Source organism: Copadichromis virginalis, linkage group LG6 (genome assembly GCF_057382275.1).
Source record: "Copadichromis virginalis isolate Kocher_CV1m ecotype Utaka linkage group LG6, C_Virginalis_male_GT1.1, whole genome shotgun sequence".
In the NCBI taxonomy this organism is placed as follows: domain Eukaryota; kingdom Metazoa; phylum Chordata; class Actinopteri; order Cichliformes; family Cichlidae; genus Copadichromis; species Copadichromis virginalis.
Window position 1 is genome coordinate 32,918,276 of NC_140623.1, and position 18,677 is coordinate 32,936,952.

At 37.7% G+C, this 18,677-nt stretch overlaps 2 protein-coding genes across 3 annotated transcripts; one reads left to right on the top strand and one right to left on the bottom strand.

Moving 5' to 3' along the window:
- The first annotated feature begins 8,540 nt into the window (after positions 1–8,540).
- LOC146708181 (uncharacterized) lies at positions 8,541–10,652 on the top strand. The gene is made up of 3 exons (XM_085460928.1): positions 8,541–9,026; positions 9,142–9,178; positions 9,511–10,652. The coding sequence occupies exons 1-3, from the start codon at positions 8,781–8,783 to the stop codon at positions 9,885–9,887; spliced, it is 660 nt and encodes a 219-aa protein (XP_085317054.1). The 5' UTR covers positions 8,541–8,780; the 3' UTR covers positions 9,888–10,652.
- A 3,586-nt stretch (positions 10,653–14,238) lies between these two features.
- On the bottom strand, positions 14,239–17,279 carry tnfsf14b (TNF superfamily member 14b). Of its 2 annotated transcripts, none has more exons than XM_085460929.1 (6): positions 16,720–17,279; positions 16,184–16,401; positions 15,433–15,502; positions 15,141–15,188; positions 14,809–15,043; positions 14,239–14,678 (listed from the first exon to the last, which is right to left on the bottom strand). In XM_085460929.1, the coding sequence occupies exons 2-6, from the start codon at positions 16,379–16,381 to the stop codon at positions 14,489–14,491; spliced, it is 741 nt and encodes a 246-aa protein (XP_085317055.1). In that variant the 5' UTR covers positions 16,382–16,401; positions 16,720–17,279; the 3' UTR covers positions 14,239–14,488. The 2 variants fall into 2 exon arrangements, with proteins under 2 accessions (XP_085317055.1, XP_085317056.1); XM_085460930.1 differs by having other exon boundaries at positions 16,184–16,434.
- Positions 17,280–18,677: the final 1,398 nt, after the last annotated feature.

The following is an 18,677-nucleotide window of genomic DNA, read 5'->3' on the forward strand; positions in this document are numbered from 1 at the left end:
AGTTTAAACTCTCAGGCAAGCCTTCTTGAGCTCTTCTTTTGGATGCTGGTATACTCTTTTCTCTGTCAAGATGATCCCACTGCTTCAAGGATGTTGAGTTCCAGGTTATGAGGAGAGCAGTCCACGACTAACAGTGAGTCATCATATGTTTTTCTTTCCAGCTATGCTTTTCTAGAATTGGCATTATCTTTCTTCTATTGAGGGACACGAGTGCCCAAAAGAAATAAATTAACACATTATTAAATAAATGTGCAATTAATTATTTTGCATTTGTAATAAACAAACAGTTTATTAAATATTTAAATTAAATTTACTGATATTTAATTAATTGCTTGTTACAGATTTTTATTCATTAACAACACACTTAGTTAATTATTTCATGATGTATATATTTAATTAATTTTGGCCCTCCACGTTTTCCAGATCTCTTCCATACATATTGTGGATGATTTCAGCCATAAATTTCAAATTTGGATTAATAGCTCTATTTGACTCATTCACTGTGGTTTTTGTGAAATTTGGCATACCCTATTCTTTTCTTCCTGTTTCCTTTCCTTGAACGTAGCTTCTTGACATTCACCCTTCCACTGAGGTCAAAATTTTGAGGCTTCTAGTGAACAGAATGGCTCAACTGAAGGGCCAGATGGAACTTTCAGTTCCCGTGTCGGGTCTTAATAATATATATTTTGTTCTTCTTAATATGTCCCTAATACTATCCTAATAACTACCCTAATAACACCCTAATTCAATACCCTGTTGTACACAACAATATTAAGTTTATATTTTATACTGTGGGCCTGTGTTAAGCGGCTAAAGAAACAAAACAAAAAGCATTCCTTTAAAAATGGTCAGGTTTGTGCCTGAACTATAAATGAGTGAAAAAGTAACCAATGTCCAAAGAAAAACTTAGAAAGACCTTCAGAAAGTTTGGAGAACGATGACTGAAAACCAATTTAAAACATTACAAGTAAGTACTTTATAAAGATGTGGTTCTTGTGTCAGTGACAAATAATAGTAAAGTTCAGCTTTTGGAAAATACCCACAGTGGTTTGATGCCAATGTGTGAAAGAACTGTGGTAACTGGAACATGCAGTTCCATGCAACGTGAAACTACAGAGCCAGCAACCAGTTATTTTAGCTTAAAAGCTAGGCATGAAGACTGGAAACAGCTGATAACGTCTATACTGGATACAGTCTATATGACAAAAGGGAGCACAGTCTATCTACCGGCAATGCTATATACTGGGAGAAATTGACCCAAGCTGGTGTGCTGTCACACTCACGGGAAGAACCACAAACAATGTAAGTGACCCAAACACAGTGATTGGAACATGGGCAAGAAGTGGGTTATATTATTATTGTGGGCAGAAAACCCTTTTGGTCCATGTTCCTCTGGGAAGTGAAGGGACATGTGCTATGGTGCGGCTGGGAGCTCCACTCATACTCATTGGAAACCAGGTAAAAGCCATTCCACAACGCACCACACGTACTTTAACAGCCAAACGTAAAAGACACATTTTGGCAAAAAAGAGGGACCCAGGGTACCCATGCGTACGACCCCAGACTGAACTCTCCTACCTGGATTGACTCCATAGGGGTGCCCAGGGGAGTTCCGAACGAGTATAAACTAGCAGACCAAGTAGCTTCAGGATTTGAAAGTATATTCATCTGGGTAACGCCTAATAAGAATGTTGATCGCATTAACTATGTACATTACAATGTGCTGAGACTCTCTAACCTTACTAGGGATGCCATGGAAGGGTTCGCAGAACAATTGGGTCCGACCTCGTTAATGGGAGTGCAAAATCGAATGGCCCTTGACATGTTGTTGGTGGAGAAAGGGGGCGTCTGTGCCATGTTTGGAGACATATGCTGCACCTTTATCCCCAATAATACTGCTCCAGATGGCTCGGTAACCCGAGCTCTGGAGGGCCTGAAAACTCTGTCTAAAACCATGCATGAGGACTCAGGTATCGACAACTGGATGTCATCCGTGTTTGGCCAATGGAAGGGTTTGGCTATGTCGGTTATGCTTTCAATTGCTACATTTTTAGGGATACTGGTCACCTGTGGTTTTTGTCTCATTCCGTGTGCCAGAGCATTGTTGGTAAAGGTAATAATAAGGGCTGTGGACCCCGGAGCGGTTGTTCCGATGTCCATAATGGATTTATCTGAATTAGTTAGTATTGTTTCAATTCTTCTATTTTATTGTTTCTATTGTTATTATTGTATTACACTGTAGTTTTTAATTTTATTGTTATTGTTAAGCACTTTGTGCAGCATCGGCTGTTGGAAATGTGCTATATAAATAAATCTGACCTTGACCTTGACCTTGACCTTGACATAATGCCACTGATTTCTTTCAAAATGTCAAAAGAGGGAATGTGGAGATACAGAAATTATTTTACTGCTAGAATATAACCTGCATTATTAACATTGGATTAATAATATATCCTACAGCCTTGATATTGCATTAAAGATGTTTATTAAAGCTATGGCCATCACCTTAACCTTTTTATTACAGGTGCAGCTATGATTATTTTACACACATTGCATGTTTGTGCTCATTTAGTGTTGATGCTCAGTCTATTAAAGAAGGTTTTAAGCTTTGTGGAGCGTTATGTCTTCACAATCTATTGTGTAGGTGACTTGGAGCATAGAAGGATAGACAGCAAACACGCTTACAACACACATATAATCCAGAAGCCTGCCAGGCCAAAGGCCCGAAATTCATTTAGCTTCTAACTGCATTTCAGTTTACTTAGTAACAGATGACAGAAGACCAGTTAAGAAAAGGACAAGTACTCAGAGACCATCTAGACTTGAAATGTATTGCCATGTATGAAAGATGTTATAGAAAAAAGAACTTCTGTGTCTGTTTTTAGCCATCTAAGATGTACCTTTTACTGTAATCGATGTATTTGATCTGTAATCGACGCAAGAAGGGGCGTTAACCCTGATGTTATATAACTATTGCCAAATGTATTTTTAGCAGGAGATGGTGTGCTGATGTGATGCTGTATACTTCTCCTCCTGCGTGTGTTTTAATAAACTCATTGTTTGATTGCACTCTCCTGGGCCTCCGTTGGTTTGTTTCATTTCTCAACATTTTCGAACTCGTGACATTTTGTTCATTTATGCCTTTGTTTTTGTGTAGCAAAATCAGTAGCACCACTTTCCTAAAAGTAAGCAAACCAACGTGTACACTGAAAAATATCAGCACAACAAAAAGTGACCCTATTTACAATGACAGAAACAAAAAGTCCCAGTTGTATGTTTTCTTTTAGAAACTTTGTGGTGGTTGACTCCTGAACGAACCAAGGAGGGGAATAACCAAAAAGGCACCAAAGATATGTTTTAAAAAAAAAACAATTTTTGCCTCGTCTTACAAGAGACGAGTACAATTAAAGACTTTACATTTTGCTGTACCCTTTTCCAGTTTTCATACACTTTAAATGTACTTATAAATTTACATTTTTTAGATGACCTGGTGCGATAAGCTTGATTCTTTTAATATGTTGCATTTATTTTCATTACGTGGGACATGGAAAACAAAAGCTTGCTCACAAGGAAATAAAACACAACAACTTTACGAGTCGTTTTATCCTCACAAGTAGTGTTACAATGTATAAAAAATTTTCTTTTCTTTTTTAAATTAAGAGTAAATTAAGAAATTGGTGATTAACTTATTTTGTTAAGTGAAACTGCAGCACAACATTCAAGATAAACAGTTGTCAGCAGTAGGTGGCAGCAAAACCCCTATCAGTGGATGCTCTACTCTAGCAATTATCCTGGGGTTTAGCCATTTTTGTTTTTGTTTTCATACATGGAGGAAGATAGAAAGATAGCATGATCCTGACTGTGAAGTGAAAACACAGAGAGCTACTTCCCTGTGAGAAAACCCAGCACATAACGTTTGTTTGTTTTTTTGGTCAATTAGGTGAAGTGGGGCCACATGTAATCCTGACCACAGAAAATCCAGGACGAAATGTGCGTGGGTGTGTATTTGTGCAAGGTTGTACGTTTAGCAGTTGTTTACTTTATCTGAGGCATTTAACAGTGACATAGTTCCTCTTTTACCTTCCTCCGACATTTCGTCACTTTCCGTAAGGAAGCTCGAGCGTCATTTTGTAAAATGATTTTATTCTCATACATTACAAGGCCTCTATGCAACTTCCTCTTAACAAAGGTCTCTGAAATCTTTTAAAACAGCACGCAAGGTGAACAGATGTAGATCATAAATTCAGATAAACTAAATACCACCCACACACACACACACACACACAGATGCTGTTCGTTTTTAACAAGCTCAATCTTTTTCAAAACAGCTGGGAAACTCTTGAGGAATTTGTCTGTGCTGCCTTATTTTTAATAGTTTGCTTATTTGTATATTTGTGGTTAGTTTCATTGAGGAACAGAAGACATGGGTTTGCCCTGGTGGAGCATATGACCTTCTACAAATGCTCGTAATGCTAAATTTCTTATTTTCTCTGTTTCAGACTGACTTCCTCATCTCAGTCACCCACACAGCAAGAATCCCCACATTTTTCCCATTACCGTGTCATGCTTCTCAGTTGTCATTCCTCATGATATTTTAATTAAGTACTTTTTTGTTTTTGTCTTCCCCAAAGTTTAAGGTTAGATAGCGTCACAAAGGCCATGACATTATCTAATGTTACTAAACAAAAAGCAATGGAAGATGTAAAACTTACCTGTGTATTATAATGTAAAAAACATTGTTATTGGGCTTTGCATGAATGCAGCAATAAAGGTTTTTGGACATCACTTAAACTTTCGAAAAAATCCCCCAAAAACTCAACAGAGAAGAAACTAAGAAAAACTTTGAGACAGTTCAGCTGAAAATCTAATTTGAGAGAAACTGAGCTGAAAGTTTTGGCAGAACTAACCTGTAGTCAGTCAATGTAAATAGTGACAGTGGCCCTCCTGTCAGGTCTGTACTGGAATGGTTCAACCCTGTGAGGTGAAAGTGCCTACTCTAACCCTGAGCCTACATTTTGGAGAATTAATAGCCCGCAGATACAGTTTATCTACAAAATATAGCAGATAAACTGTGGCTTTCAGAACATCCTTACTTCTATCTGGCATACATTTAACAAGATGATTGACACAATAGCATCACACAGCTGCTTCAGATTTGTCCGCTGCACATCCATCACGCAAATCTTTTAATCTAGTGTGGAAGCAATTACAGTGAACTTACTATCATATTGGAATATTCACTTTGAGATGACCTGAGCTTTGAGACATGGCCCTTCACCCTGCTGGAAGGAGCAATCACAAGATGGGTAAAGTGTGATCATGAGGGAAGACATATGGTCAGCAACAATACTCAGGTGGAATTTAAGCAATTCTTAGTAGTTATTAAAGAGCCCAAAGTGTGCCAGTAAGCAATCCCCTGCACAACCAACAACACCACCAGCCCAAATTTTTGATGCAAAGGAAGCTCGATCCAAGTTTTTATGGTGCTTTCAGCAAATTTTGACCATACCACCCAAATGTTGCAACTGACATCGTGGATCATCAGACCTAGCAATAGTTTTCCAGTCTTCAGTCGCCCCACTTTTTTGAGCGTTTACAAACTGATTAATAATAAGTGGATGTTTGAGCTGCTATCATATGTATACATATATGGAATGAACAGCTCAACTGTAGGTATGCAAATTTATTGAGCAAATCACAGTGAGTTTTGTACAGTGCATACAAAATATGTAAAAGAAAAATTGGGAGTTGAAAATTTGTAATCACAATAGACTCAATATAAACTATTGAGTTCCATGCTCTGTTTTAAACTTGTCTGTAGCCAACAAAATATCTTGTAAATCAGGGCCCTATTAGGAGACATAAAAGTAGAAGTATTGGAACTTAAAAATCATTCAAATAAATAAAAAGTGGCAATATTTCTCTACCACAAGTTGTTCACTAGTTTTCTACTTAACAGCACTAAAATGCTAAGCAATGATGTCAGAGATGAAGAAACAAACACAGGAACTAAACATGGCGCACAGGCACATAAATGTGTTTTATTGTATGCAAAATAAGTTTGTAAGTACACGACAGCAGAGCAATAATGTTTTTAAATGTTATTCTTACTAACCCATAACCTCTTTTGAATTCACGTGATCTAAAAAGTACAAAATACAGCACAAACATTATCCTCTGTGTGAACAATACACCATCTTTTTGGTTTCTATGATAAAGCTATATATATATTTAAATATTTTTTTGTATACATTAGTGCCAGAATTTGCACTGTGTTTGTTTTCTAAGTGGTAGCCACTTCCTTTTACCCATGACTTCTTGTTCAGGAACAGCCACAAACATTCCCTTAACATGATCCAAAAATAGTATTAGAGTGCCATTACCATAAATCCCAATATACACTATGCTGACTCTACAGATCATCACCTGATGCTAGAGGAAGAGTCTTCACTAGTTATTCACCATCAATTACACAATAGACTGTAATGCCTGTGATCAGTCCAGTTAGTTCTTTTACAGTAACACCCCCCCCCCCCCCCCTTGCATGTATTCATATCTGCATTTAATTATTACTAGTTTTTTTTACAAGTTTTTTTAAAATGTGTAAGTCACTTTTACACCGGTGATAATAAATAAATAGAAACATAAACAAATGGCTGTCCATGTGTTTTTATTACTGGTTTATTGCTACCTTGACTTCCCTGTCTTGCAGCTTTTTTTATGCTGCACTATCCAGCAGAAAATTTCACTGTAAACTATCAAATAGTTGTTGATATATTTTAGTCTGGACCAACATCTAACTTCAGCATGACTATTTATATGAATGTGAATAAAGTGTTTATGTAGTATACAGATAGCAAAAAGCCCTTTCTCAAATGTGTGTGGATAGCGATGTCGGCGTAGACTCTATTGCAAGAGGATCAGTGAAATGAGCACTCGTGAGGTAAGGAAAGGACAAAAAAGTAATTAATTGATAAGTTTATATTTAACATCTCATTGTAAATGTCACGTCTGTGCAGAAAGCAGCACAAGCATGTTCTGTTTGTTTCAACTTGAAATGTCAGTCACAAGTTATTAGCTGCTTCTATAGCTAATAACTGCCTTTTGTGTTAATGGTTAGTTTTTATAACAACTGCATAAACTGGAAGACAGACATGTCAAACATGTTGAAAAACTGAAGCATCCTGTAAGTAAGTTAATGCATATGTAAACATTACATTTTGAATTCAGAAAGCCAGATAGCCATGCCACTCTGATAGAATTCATGGTTTTGCGGCATGTACCTCGTTTGGGTTTCTAAACGTTCTTTGATGGTGAAGCAAGTGGTGACTGTGATGGTGAAACTGATATGCTAATGAATAGAAGACCAAGCTATTACATGGCATGTAAAATATTTAGAAAGACAATGAAATAAAATAATAATAATAGAATAAAGATAATAATATTGGCCAGTTATATTTTGACTTTGTGTAAGACAGAAGTTCCTTTCTTAAATAAAAGCATTACTTTTTTTTTTTTTTTGAGAAAATCACTCTCACTATGTAATCCTTTTAGTGTCACTCTTCAACTCTTCGTGCCTTTCCCCTCTCTTATACAGATATGGTGGGGAATTCCCATACTTCTATTATCAAAGCATTGAACTGTACCTGTTAAGACTAAAGTTTGACTAGCTGAAAAGGGAAAATAGTTTTTGCAGTATTAATAGATTCCACCATCCAGCTCCTCTTAATAGCTGAACCTCTTGCGGTCTTTCTCTTTCTTGGGCTCCCTCTCTCTCCCTCTCTCTCTCACTCACACACACACATACACACACACACACACACACACACACACACACAAAACAAAGGGATATCCCTAGCTTTTTTTTTTGTTTTTCAAGCTAAAGTCAGTCTCATTTCACATGCCTCTGGTGAAACTGCTTGTAGTTGCTCCTAGCAGATAAAACTCTCTCGCTCTCTCGCTTTCTCAAACGCAAGAAGGGATATTCCTGGTAATTTTTTGTGCAACCAGTCACACTGTCATTTGACATGCTCCTGGTAAAACTGCTCCTAGTACTCTCTTCCCCCCTCTCTCGTGCTCTCTCTTTCGCTCTCTCTCTCTCTCTCTCTCTCTCTCTCTCTCTCTCTCTTTATTATTATACATACAAATGCCCTACACTGTCCAATCACCCACAAACCCCAAACACACACCGACATAAAAAAAATGAAAGAAAAAAAAAATCTCCCATAAGGCCTAAGACAGCCGCGTCCATATTCGCTTTTTTCATGCGATCATTATCTCCATTGTGCCACTTTTGCCAGTCCTGCTTTGTTCAAAGTGAAAAGGTTAGCTATGTTTGACTGTTTCGGAATGTAGTGCAGTTGAAGGTATCGTCTCTTCTGTCCCTTTCGTTTTCCACCGCACTTCTCTAGGGTGCACTTGCGCAATAGCGAAGAGCGCTGCGGAAAATCTGCGCGTCTATTTTCTCACCTCCTGTAAGACCAGGGAAGGAGGGGGTGTGAATGTGTGGGGACGGTAGGGAAACCCATGACTTCCGCGTTTTTCCTCCCTGTCTGAAAGTGACTTCACGTACATAAATAGCTATGGGTGCTTACAGTTGAAACATTTAAACCAAGACACGCAGTGGACTCGGCGGACGAGCGGACTATCTTTTGGTCGTCAACCAACCAAAGCCGGACCTATAAAACTTTAAAGCTCGCTCAAACCTTTTATTCTGAGAAGATAAAAGCTGCTCAGTGTGAACTTTTTGACCGAAGCTCAAGCGACCCTACTGCGGATTGATGGGACAGCAAGCCAAAGACGTGGACGTTGAAGCGCTTCAGGAAAGAAGCCCTCAGCGTGGAAGGTGCCTGGACAATTTTTTAGTCATGTCCATCAGCTTTCTTTTTGTGGCAACCACAGCTCTTGCAGTCGGAGGAGCGATGGTTGTGATGGAACTGCGGTCGGACATGAAGTCCTTGAGTTCGCCCTCATCAGTTGGGACGCCGCAGAAGCAGACGGGAGACGCATCTTCCCCAGCATATAAGGTAATTAATTATTATCATTTTGTTCAGAAAGTTTGTATAACCTTTTACTTTATATCGTTTCTTTTCTTACATTTATCCATTTTGATTCACAAATTCTTTACTGTTTTGCCAACAGATGGAGAAATTTTCCTATTTACAAGCCGCCAACTCAAGTAAGTCTTTTACTGATTTTCCAAATATATAAAGCCATGTAACATAAAGTCTTTTGAATCTACAGAAAAAACGGAAGTTATAACATTTTTTTTGCAAAAGATTTAGAGTAGGCAGAAAATAATGACCTCGTGGTTTAACGTTATTGTTAGTCTTTTACTGTTTGCTGTTTATATGAAAAGTGTACATTTAAGTTTTTGAGAAAAATAAAAACCCTATTTTGCATTACAACAAATGGGGTTACAAGTCTTAGCAAATCTATAAGTGTAACCGCCAAATCTGATTATCTTGTGTAAACAAAAACTAAAATAAATGTAATTGTCTCCTCTTGCAGAGTTGGAAAACTCCACCATGCAATGGAAATCCATCTCATATGGTAAACGGACAACTGTAGGAAGCAACTTTGTCTTCGACCCAGAGCGGCATTCACTGACGCCAGTACAAGATGGAGCCTACTTCATGTATGTTGAGCTAAATTTCACCTGCACTTCCATATGCAACGCGGGTGTTCTCACGGTGAAAGTAGGTGATGAACTTACCTGCAAAGTGGAGCTTCCAGCAGGTATACTACCTGTGAGCAGGAAATGCTGGACTGTTGCTCAACTAAAAAACCAGGGAATGCTCACTCAGATGACAGTACAGAAAGGCCTAGAAGACTGGAAACTGGAGCTGCAAAGCTCAGGATTTGGAATTTTCCTCATAGACCCATAGATGCACATGCTGGAGTGCTACTGCTGTTATCTAGAAGTAAATGGACCCGAGACATGTGGGTTGTAACGAGTAAGAACAGAAGTCTGTTTTTTCATAAACCCACATAGTTGAAAACGGACAGGCTTGGGTGCTGTTTTTCACAGCTATGACGAGCTTCCTTGCAAAGGTTCTAGGAGAAAGAACCTTATGAGACTCAAGAAAAGCTGCATTTGTGATAATGCAAAGAGAATATGGAGAGACTAGAAACTTGCCTCATTGTATGTAATTATGTAAAAATGTTTCTCTGTATATTTATTTGGTGATATGGAATTATTTATGTACTTATGTTGCTTTTATTTATAACTTTTATTTATAGAAATGTTTATATTTTGTATAGGATTTTTTTTAAATGTACAGTAGATGTCACTACACTGATATTGATGTGCAATATACAGATTTCAAGTTGTCATTAGGCCTCTGCAACCACAATAAAAAAAAACCCTTTCAGGGATGCATTTAGTTCTTCTGTTGTTAATCTGTTCTTGGAAGCAATGAGTAACCAAGTGATGAGTGAGATTGTGCACTTATGCAGAAAAAAAGTCAGAGTTAATCAAAACATATCCAGAATTTCTAAAACATTCAGTTTATTTGTTTATTAATTACAATTAAGTGTAAAGACTCAACCTAAGAAATTGTTTTGCTTTTAAAAGATGTCTAAGTCCCGTGGACGAACCCATTGTTCAATGTATTTCTCTGTAATCCATATTAAAAACATGGATGTGGTGACATGAAGTATTTTTTGGTGTTAAATAAGAAAATGTGAAAGCGACTGTGACAAATTTTACCTCAATGTTACACACCTCATTCCGGGAACTGGATGCACATCACATCCTGTTTATTTACCATGATGTGTGGTGAAGAAAAAAAAACCTATAAGCCACCAAACAAACACCTCCCGTATATACGTGAGATGGAGATGTCAAGTGAAACAAAATTTCATCTGGTGCTGTCATAATGAATGAGGATTTTCATGGTTCCAACAAATGCTCAAAGCAAAAAGCAGGCTTTAGTACATGTACATATAAAAAGATGGTTTTGGTCTAAAAGTAAGTACTGAATGTAACGAACTAAAACAAAGTAAGTTTAATCATATCCTTACTTTTAAAGATGAATGTACACTTTCTGCATATGCACAAAAACACATGCACTGATAGTGCATGTGTTTTTGTGCATATGCAGGTACAGTGTTTTTCTTTTTTTTTTTCTTTTTTTGCTTATATGGACTCACTTTTCTAAACTAGTGATTTTCAAAACTGAAAGAAACATAAAAATAAAGAAATTTCAAGTTCAATCAGTTGTTTATTTTTACAGGTACACATTTGGTGTGATGCATTGTTTTTGGGACCAGTGGTTACGAGTGAACCTACAGCTCCCGTTATCTTTATTGAAGTTGTTTACAGCTGGTTTAGCCCGCAAGTTTGTTGTTTTTGTTCATTCCTCTAAACGATTCAGTGGCGCACACAGCTGTACATAGCTGTACCTTAAAAATTAGGCAGATACATTTATAACTTTATTGACTTTTTATTTAACATTTAGCAATTTTCTGCCAGCCTTCCAAACATGGACAAGACTTGTTTGGTGCTGTTACACTGCTGTAATGTGTATAGCTAAGTTAAAAAAATCTTGGTTCACTTATGGCACATCTGCAGTAGTGTCTTTGGACACGAGAAGTCACCACCTACCAGCATTGCACCCTTAATAGGTGACTAGGTAGTGGCAGGTGTTCCACCTTTGGTACAGCTTCCTGCAACCAGTCAAAAACCCTGGTGAACCTGATTGGCCAACTCTTTGACTCCTGCTTTGTCTTTCATGGACTACAAGCGGGCAAATGCGGCGTTGCAAACTTTCTGTTAAGAAACCTCCTCGTAATGTGTTTCTACAAACTGTAAAGCTTAGGGCAAAAGGCCATAAAGTTGTTTAATCTCTCTTTCTTGTATAACAATTACTGTTTTTTGGGAGTTTCCATCTTTGGTGAGTTCTGCTATATGCACCCACATATACTTAGTGTGCTAGCAGCTGAGAAATCTTTGGTATGATAAACTTGGTTTGTAATACATGTCCCAGGTTGTTGTGGTAGTTTTATAGTTTTCTTCTCTTATTTTTACTCTAGAACAAATGTCTTTACTTCTAATAAATTTTTATTTGTTTATCTTTGAGCAAAATCTGAAAACAAAAGGGAAAAAGTTGCTGCGTAGTTTACCTTTTTTGACTTCATGTTGTTTCCTCAGTGATTTTCCTTATTTCATAGTGCAGTCAAATAGTCAATAGCCTGTCAAATAAACTTCAGTTCTATCTAAATTCAGATCAAGTTAGATAGGACAGTAGCATTGTAAATAAAAGACAGATTTTGAAAAGTAAACCACTTCTCTGCAGCTTTCTTAGCCAACTATAACCGTCACCGCACATAGAAACTCGTGAAAAGTTTGCACGCTGAATAGTTTATAGCAGCTCTGTTGCAGCACATCAAATTGCCCTTATACCTTTATGATTAAGTGCTGGTTTCCCCACACATATGCAACAGTGCAATTTCATATGCTTTGTCAGTCACTCCTTGTGCCACAACACCCACACACACCTCAAAGCATGGCAGCTCCTGCCAAAGAAAACACATACCAACATGTACCTGCAAGCTGAAAGAGAAAGTGACCTTTTTTCACCTTAAAAATGAACAAAAAAAACCCAAATTTACAGTAAATTCCAAACAACGGAACTGACAATATTTTTGGCAACAAACATGGATAATAAATCTGATTTTGCTGACTTAAAAGTACTCTATCAAAATTATTTTCAAACATTTGACCTGTTAACATATGCATTAAACAAGATTAGCTGTAAGATTACATACAGTTGATGCATGATGGCAACGTACCCTTTACTTGCTTACAAGAGACAAGTCTGAAATGGAGCTGTAAAAGTGCTTTCGCTGAGGTGAAGATTCACAAAACACTAGTCAAGCTTCTTTCTTTCTTCAGTTTAAACCTTGCATTGTGTATGGCTGCAGCTGCTTTTCAGGACTCATGTGTGTCAGTGTCCCTGTTTGCACATCTCTGGCTCTTACCACCAGATCTGTGAATGTGCAGCCCTTGAAACGTATTGCATTGTGAATGTGCATGTGAATTTGCATGTGCATGAAACACAAGACTTTTACTATATGTGGAATTACTTATTCCCTTTTCAGTGGACATTTATCACGTCAAACAGATCGTTACTACTGAAGCATTAAGGTGCAAGCAGCCTTTTATTGATGCATCCTGTTACTGTTGAGGAGGAATGCATCAGATTTTATGACCTGAATACATGCTGTGTTTGAAAGCTCATGATGTTCTCAAGAAAATTTGTCAGGTTAGTAGAATGAAGCAAAATGTGCCACGCTTGCTTCTGAAATGTAGTTGAAGTTGAAGAAATGTAGTGAAAACAGAGACTTGAAATAGTATGTAAAACATGGGTGTAAAACCCAAGAAAACTATGTAAAATAAAGCACTAACATAAATAGACAATGGACACATTGCACCGCTGCAAGTAATAAACCTCAGCAACATGATATGTTTGTACAACCATTGCTTTCGAGCTCAAGTTTGCAAAGACTATCTTGGTTTGAGCCTGTTCCTCTCTGCACAGATGCTTATCTGTGTATTGTGGCAGGAAATGACCCAAATATTTCAAAGGTATCTGAGGTCAGTCTTTCCACTTACTTATGTCTTTGTCTTAGTGGTGATTTAGTTACCTGTCTCTGCACCTGTCTTTACTAGTCCATGTGCTTTAGTTTTATTCTCACTCCACATCACACACTTTCATTTTTCTGTCTTTCCACTCTACTGCCATGGAAGAAGCCATTTTTGGCTAATGAACCCTCATTGACTATCTATATGGTTTACTTCTTTCCACTTGAAACTGCTTCAGTGATGTGAAACTTTCCCCTAAAGTGTGAAAGTAGCTGAGTCAGGAACACTAGACCCAGCATCTCGATACCCCCCCCCCCCCCCCCCACTCCACTCCCTCCCCCATTTTCTCCTCACTGCATCCTTACTCAACCACATCCTGCACTTCACACACACATATAGTGCCTTGCAGACATTGGTGTTTGTTGCATCTCTCAATATGCAGCTATGTAATGTGGGTTGTCTGTGGTTCATCACAGTGTGTTTAAGGTATCCAAGCTGTTTCCAAATGATTTTATGAGTGTTCACACAGTTTTATATGTGAACAAGAAAAAAATCTGCCGCATCTCATTCTTTCACTTATGAGATACCTTCTTATTCGTTGTTCTTGTTGTGTGTCATAATCAGGATATGATACTGCTTTGCAATTTGTTTGATGAAAAAAACATTATTTATTTTAAACAAGAAACCACATTGCAAAAATAGCATTATATAACCTGAATATCAGATACTTTTTTATAAAACAACAAAATGTTATTTCTTCATTGGTGATCCAAATACATACACCGGGTACAGCATATATTATCTATTTTGTGCATATATTATACATAGAAATCATCCAAACAGATGGTGTAAAATTAACATTGAGTAAATAGAATAAGATAAACTGGCACACACGTGTCTCTAGGGATATACCATAAAGGCCCCCATAAAGTTAAGAGTAGACCCTCCATGAATCTTCATTATATTCTTCAGTGTCACATAAATTTCATCTCCAACTTGCAGCTGGAAAATCCCAGCCAGGTAACTGTTCCACAAATCTTCTGAAGCCTCTGGAGGCTTCAAATGAGGTTTTGAGGTTGAGCAATGAATACTAGAAGAAAAATATGATAGGTGTCACATTTAAATCAACTCAGCACAAACATAAAAATTACAGACAGGCAACTCACAAATAAGCACACCAGTAACGACAGGAGAGAGGAAAGAAAGGAAAGAAAGAGTACCTTTTTGATTGCATAAGTTCTATAGGCTTATCATAGGCTTTGGTCTCCTTCATGACTTTGTGCTGGCTAAGTGAACACTCTTCTGCTGCATTCATAATCACTTTGGAGTAGATATAGTAGTAGCCCTCCTTTTCTACTGTCAGTCGGCCTTCTTTATATGTCATGTTTTGGGTGACTGCGTCACCCTCTTTTGTCCATTGCACTACATCGTTTGTCCCCATAGGATTATTGGAGCCTTGGATAAAGAGAGAGAAAGCAGTTGCTTGGACCATAATTTATCTGAAGAGCTCATATGCAGTGTTCATGTTTGAGTGATGAGGGGAGCCTCTTACCCAGCAGGTGAGCAAAGGGTCTCCTCTCATCTCTGCTCATCTTCCTACCTGTTCAAGAAAGCAAGGGCAGATCAACTAATTGATCAACCAGTGTAAAAAAACATTTTTAAATATACACATAAAATTCTTAAGATGAAGTTGTGGGGAAAAACAATACAAAATTTCAACGTGTTAGCAGTCTAATGGTCTAAATTATATGATGATTTAATTGTTCTGGCTTCCCTTCACAGACAGTCTTCTATGCAGATCATGAATTATCAATGAATCATGTTAAGAATGGGCATCTCAATACCTCCCACCAGACTTTCTGGCTTGGGGTTTGTCCGGTTCTTAAGGTCAGGCTCATGGTTAGAAGAAGAAGCCTACAGGGAAGGAAAGATAAATACAACACAACAAATACTGAGTGAAAATCTTTGTGTGTTTGTCAAAATGTAGGAACCTCATGCAATAAGGGAAGGTGTCCTTTAGAGATGTATGGAAAAACACATGCACACTAAATGTAAATTCTGCAAATACATTATATATATATATATGTATATATACAAGTAATGTTTTACACATTAGATTATTTTTGTATGAAACCACATACTCCAATATTTTTTTCAATAGTAACCTAAATGTAACAATAATATTTTCAATAAAACCTGAGATCTTAGGTTTGATTTTTAAGTGCAGTTCATATTATATACAAACAGAGGGCATAACACGTGAGAGGCAGGTGAATAATAAACAGCATTATGAAACTGTCTTTAAAAAAAGTGAAGTTAATGTTGCAGCTTTGTGCTTGAGATACAAATAAAGGGAAGTACAACTAGAGAAAGAGTCCAGTTGAAAAACGTGTCACTATCGACCTATAGCTTAAAGAGCAAACGAGGACCCACACCGAAACGCATTTAGCCCTGCAATGACATGTCTCAATATGACGTAGGGGCAAGCAGGGAAATTCTAAAGAGAAGGAATTTCCAGTCAGTCCAAGCACTGACACTTCTCTCTTCTCTCTTACAGCACACATGTACGCAATCACACACAGACCTCATGCTCACCTCTGTCCTTTGGTAAAGTTTGTAGATTAAAAATCCCTCGACGATTATTCCCAACATGGCCAGTCCCACCAGCAAGAGAAGAAACTTTTGGAGCTGACTCCCCCACCTTGGTTTCCTTTCAGGGGGCATTTTAATGTAGCTGGCCTGACTGTCCACCACAAACACCTGGGGGCAGGCACCTGCGCCGCCCTCTGACATCCCACCAGATCAGAGACAACCTAAGATGTTAAGGGTAAAGGTCAAAGGAGATACTGAAGGAAAAAAAGTTGTACAGTAGAGTGTAAAGAAATGGGGGGAAAAGGAAGATCGGACAGGAAATATTTAAAAAAAGAATGTGTGACAAAGCAACAATCTACACATAAACAAATCAGTTATTTTACGGTCTATTTAGGTTAAGTAGCCATGATGCAAGCAGTTTCTGAAAACAATGTGATTTCTTCATATCCCGACTACTTGAACAGCACAGTGAAAGACAGCTTGTCAATCAAATGAAAGAATAATAAAAACAAAACTCTTGTAAGGGAAAGGGAAATTACCTTGGATTTAAATGTTCCTCCACCGCTCAGCCAACCATCCAGTGTAGTCTCTACACAGTCCTCTGAAGCTCGTTTGGGATATTTAATAGCAAATGTATTCTTAACGCATTTCAAAAATATAGACCTAACAACATTCTCTGAACTACGCTACTGACTCATTTATTAAATTTTTTTCCCTCTCTAGATATTTTCTCTCGGAGCAGATATTGGCACTCAGTCCAACCTCTAGTGTCCGCTTGCCTGCTGTCAACTATCGCAAATATTGCTTTTCAGCTCATATAAGGAGGAAATGAAGATGACACGGGGAAGGAGCAAAGACACAGAGACAAAGAGTGAGAGAGTGAGTAGTGTGCGTGTGTGTGGGGCACTCCCTACAACTGCTGAATATAGTTATCATCACAGCTGACACTTCCTTTTCTTACTCTTTAGTTTCTGCCTCACTGTTCTTGATGTTTTATTGAACAGTCGATGTTGGTTTTAAGTTGTTTAGATTTTTTTTTTATCAGTTTCTAAGAAAGTCGCTTCATCTAGCTATGCACATTTATAGCATTTCTAATACTAAGCAAGTACGCAGTGTGATGTTAAACTAAGTACAGCAAAACCAGATGAGCTGGGGTGGCAAGTTGTAACACACATCCGCACTCTTGACCACTACCCAGCCCTCCCACCACAGTGTTGCACTATCACCCACATTGTAAGTGATAATCTTGCATTAAACCCCCCCTTTCACACATAAAATTTCTTTCTGTATTCTAGGTGTCTCAGGTGGATTAAGCAACTTGCTTTTATTTTCATTTTGAGGAACTTGCGGTGTTTCTTTCTCTTTTCTTTTTTTTTTCAACAAGCAACAGCTTGCAGTGATTGAGCTTGATGGTTTGCAGCAGTTTGGAAAAAGTGAGACAACGAGACATTTTTTCCTCACTTTTGTAAGTAGTATTGATGTAGTTCTCACTTTTTTCCTTTGAAAAAATGTTTTAGTGACATGTCATTTTTTAAATGTATTTACTTTTATTATCTAACATCCTGAAAGTGTGATTCATCTTCATGTAAATGTGGACAGCTAAGTAGGAGTACAGAAATGCAGGCAGTCTGTGTTGGTTATGGTTCTTTTTTTTTTTTGTTCTTTCGCATTTCCTGTTTCATAATGCAATCCTCGTTTTGAATTGTGGTACTGAATGCTTTCTTTTTCTCCCTGCTGCTTAAACACTGTCTCTAATGTTATGAAGAAACAGTCTTTTTGGTATCCTCTTTATCATAACCTGAAACCAGTATTTTTACAATCTGTTTTCTGCTGTAGGAGGGGAAAGTTTGACGTGACATACTCCATATGGTGAAACTACACACACACACTTACTGACTTGCAATATAAATTACTACTTCAGACACATACATTTAGACACACAAACAGAGATATGCAGTGTGTGCACAGGGCACTTGCAAGTTGCAAGGAGGGCAGAGACAAGTCTGCTGCCAAGGAAGGCCTGACTGTAGTTGTTGTGGTCGTTGCATGCTCAGTCCAACATGAATGACAAAATGAACAGACTCTGACAGACCCAGTGGTGAGTTACAGTAAAAGTGCTAAGACAAACAAAAAAGCAAGACTAAAGGAACTTCTTTTATTTCAGAGAGTATAAAGTTGACTAGTTTTAGACACATTAAGAGAAATAAAACCTACTGTAGGAAACCTACTGATACATTCAGAAAGTGGGAGAGAAAGTGAAGGCAGAACTTTGTGATTTACACAAACCCAGCATGTACAATCCCCCTGTAAGCAGGGAATTCCTGGTCAAGAATACACACAATCCAAATAACTTTCATTGAAATAAATTTCAACAAATCTGTATTACTAAGAAATTAAAGGACAAATTAGCACTCACACTAACAAGCAAATTATAACTTAATACTGTAACAATACATAAAAATGGTAGTCATTGAATAATGTATTGAATTGAATCATC

Excerpts from the sequence above, each read along its gene's own strand:
- LOC146708181 (XM_085460928.1), top strand. The coding sequence starts at position 8,781 with ATGGGACAGCAAGCCAAAGACGTGGACGTTGAAGCGCTTCAGGAAAGA. Across the intron at positions 9,027-9,141 it reads CATCTTCCCCAGCATATAAG|ATGGAGAAATTTTCCTATTT; the intron begins GTAATTAATTAT and ends TTTTGCCAACAG. Across the intron at positions 9,179-9,510 it reads TTTACAAGCCGCCAACTCAA|AGTTGGAAAACTCCACCATG; the intron begins GTAAGTCTTTTA and ends CTCCTCTTGCAG.
- tnfsf14b (XM_085460929.1), bottom strand. The coding sequence starts at position 16,381 with ATGTCAGAGGGCGGCGCAGGTGCCTGCCCCCAGGTGTTTGTGGTGGAC. Across the intron at positions 15,503-16,183 it reads AACTTTACCAAAGGACAGAG|GCTTCTTCTTCTAACCATGA; the intron begins GTGAGCATGAGG and ends CCTTCCCTGTAG. Across the intron at positions 15,189-15,432 it reads GCCAGAAAGTCTGGTGGGAG|GTAGGAAGATGAGCAGAGAT; the intron begins GTATTGAGATGC and ends TTTCTTGAACAG.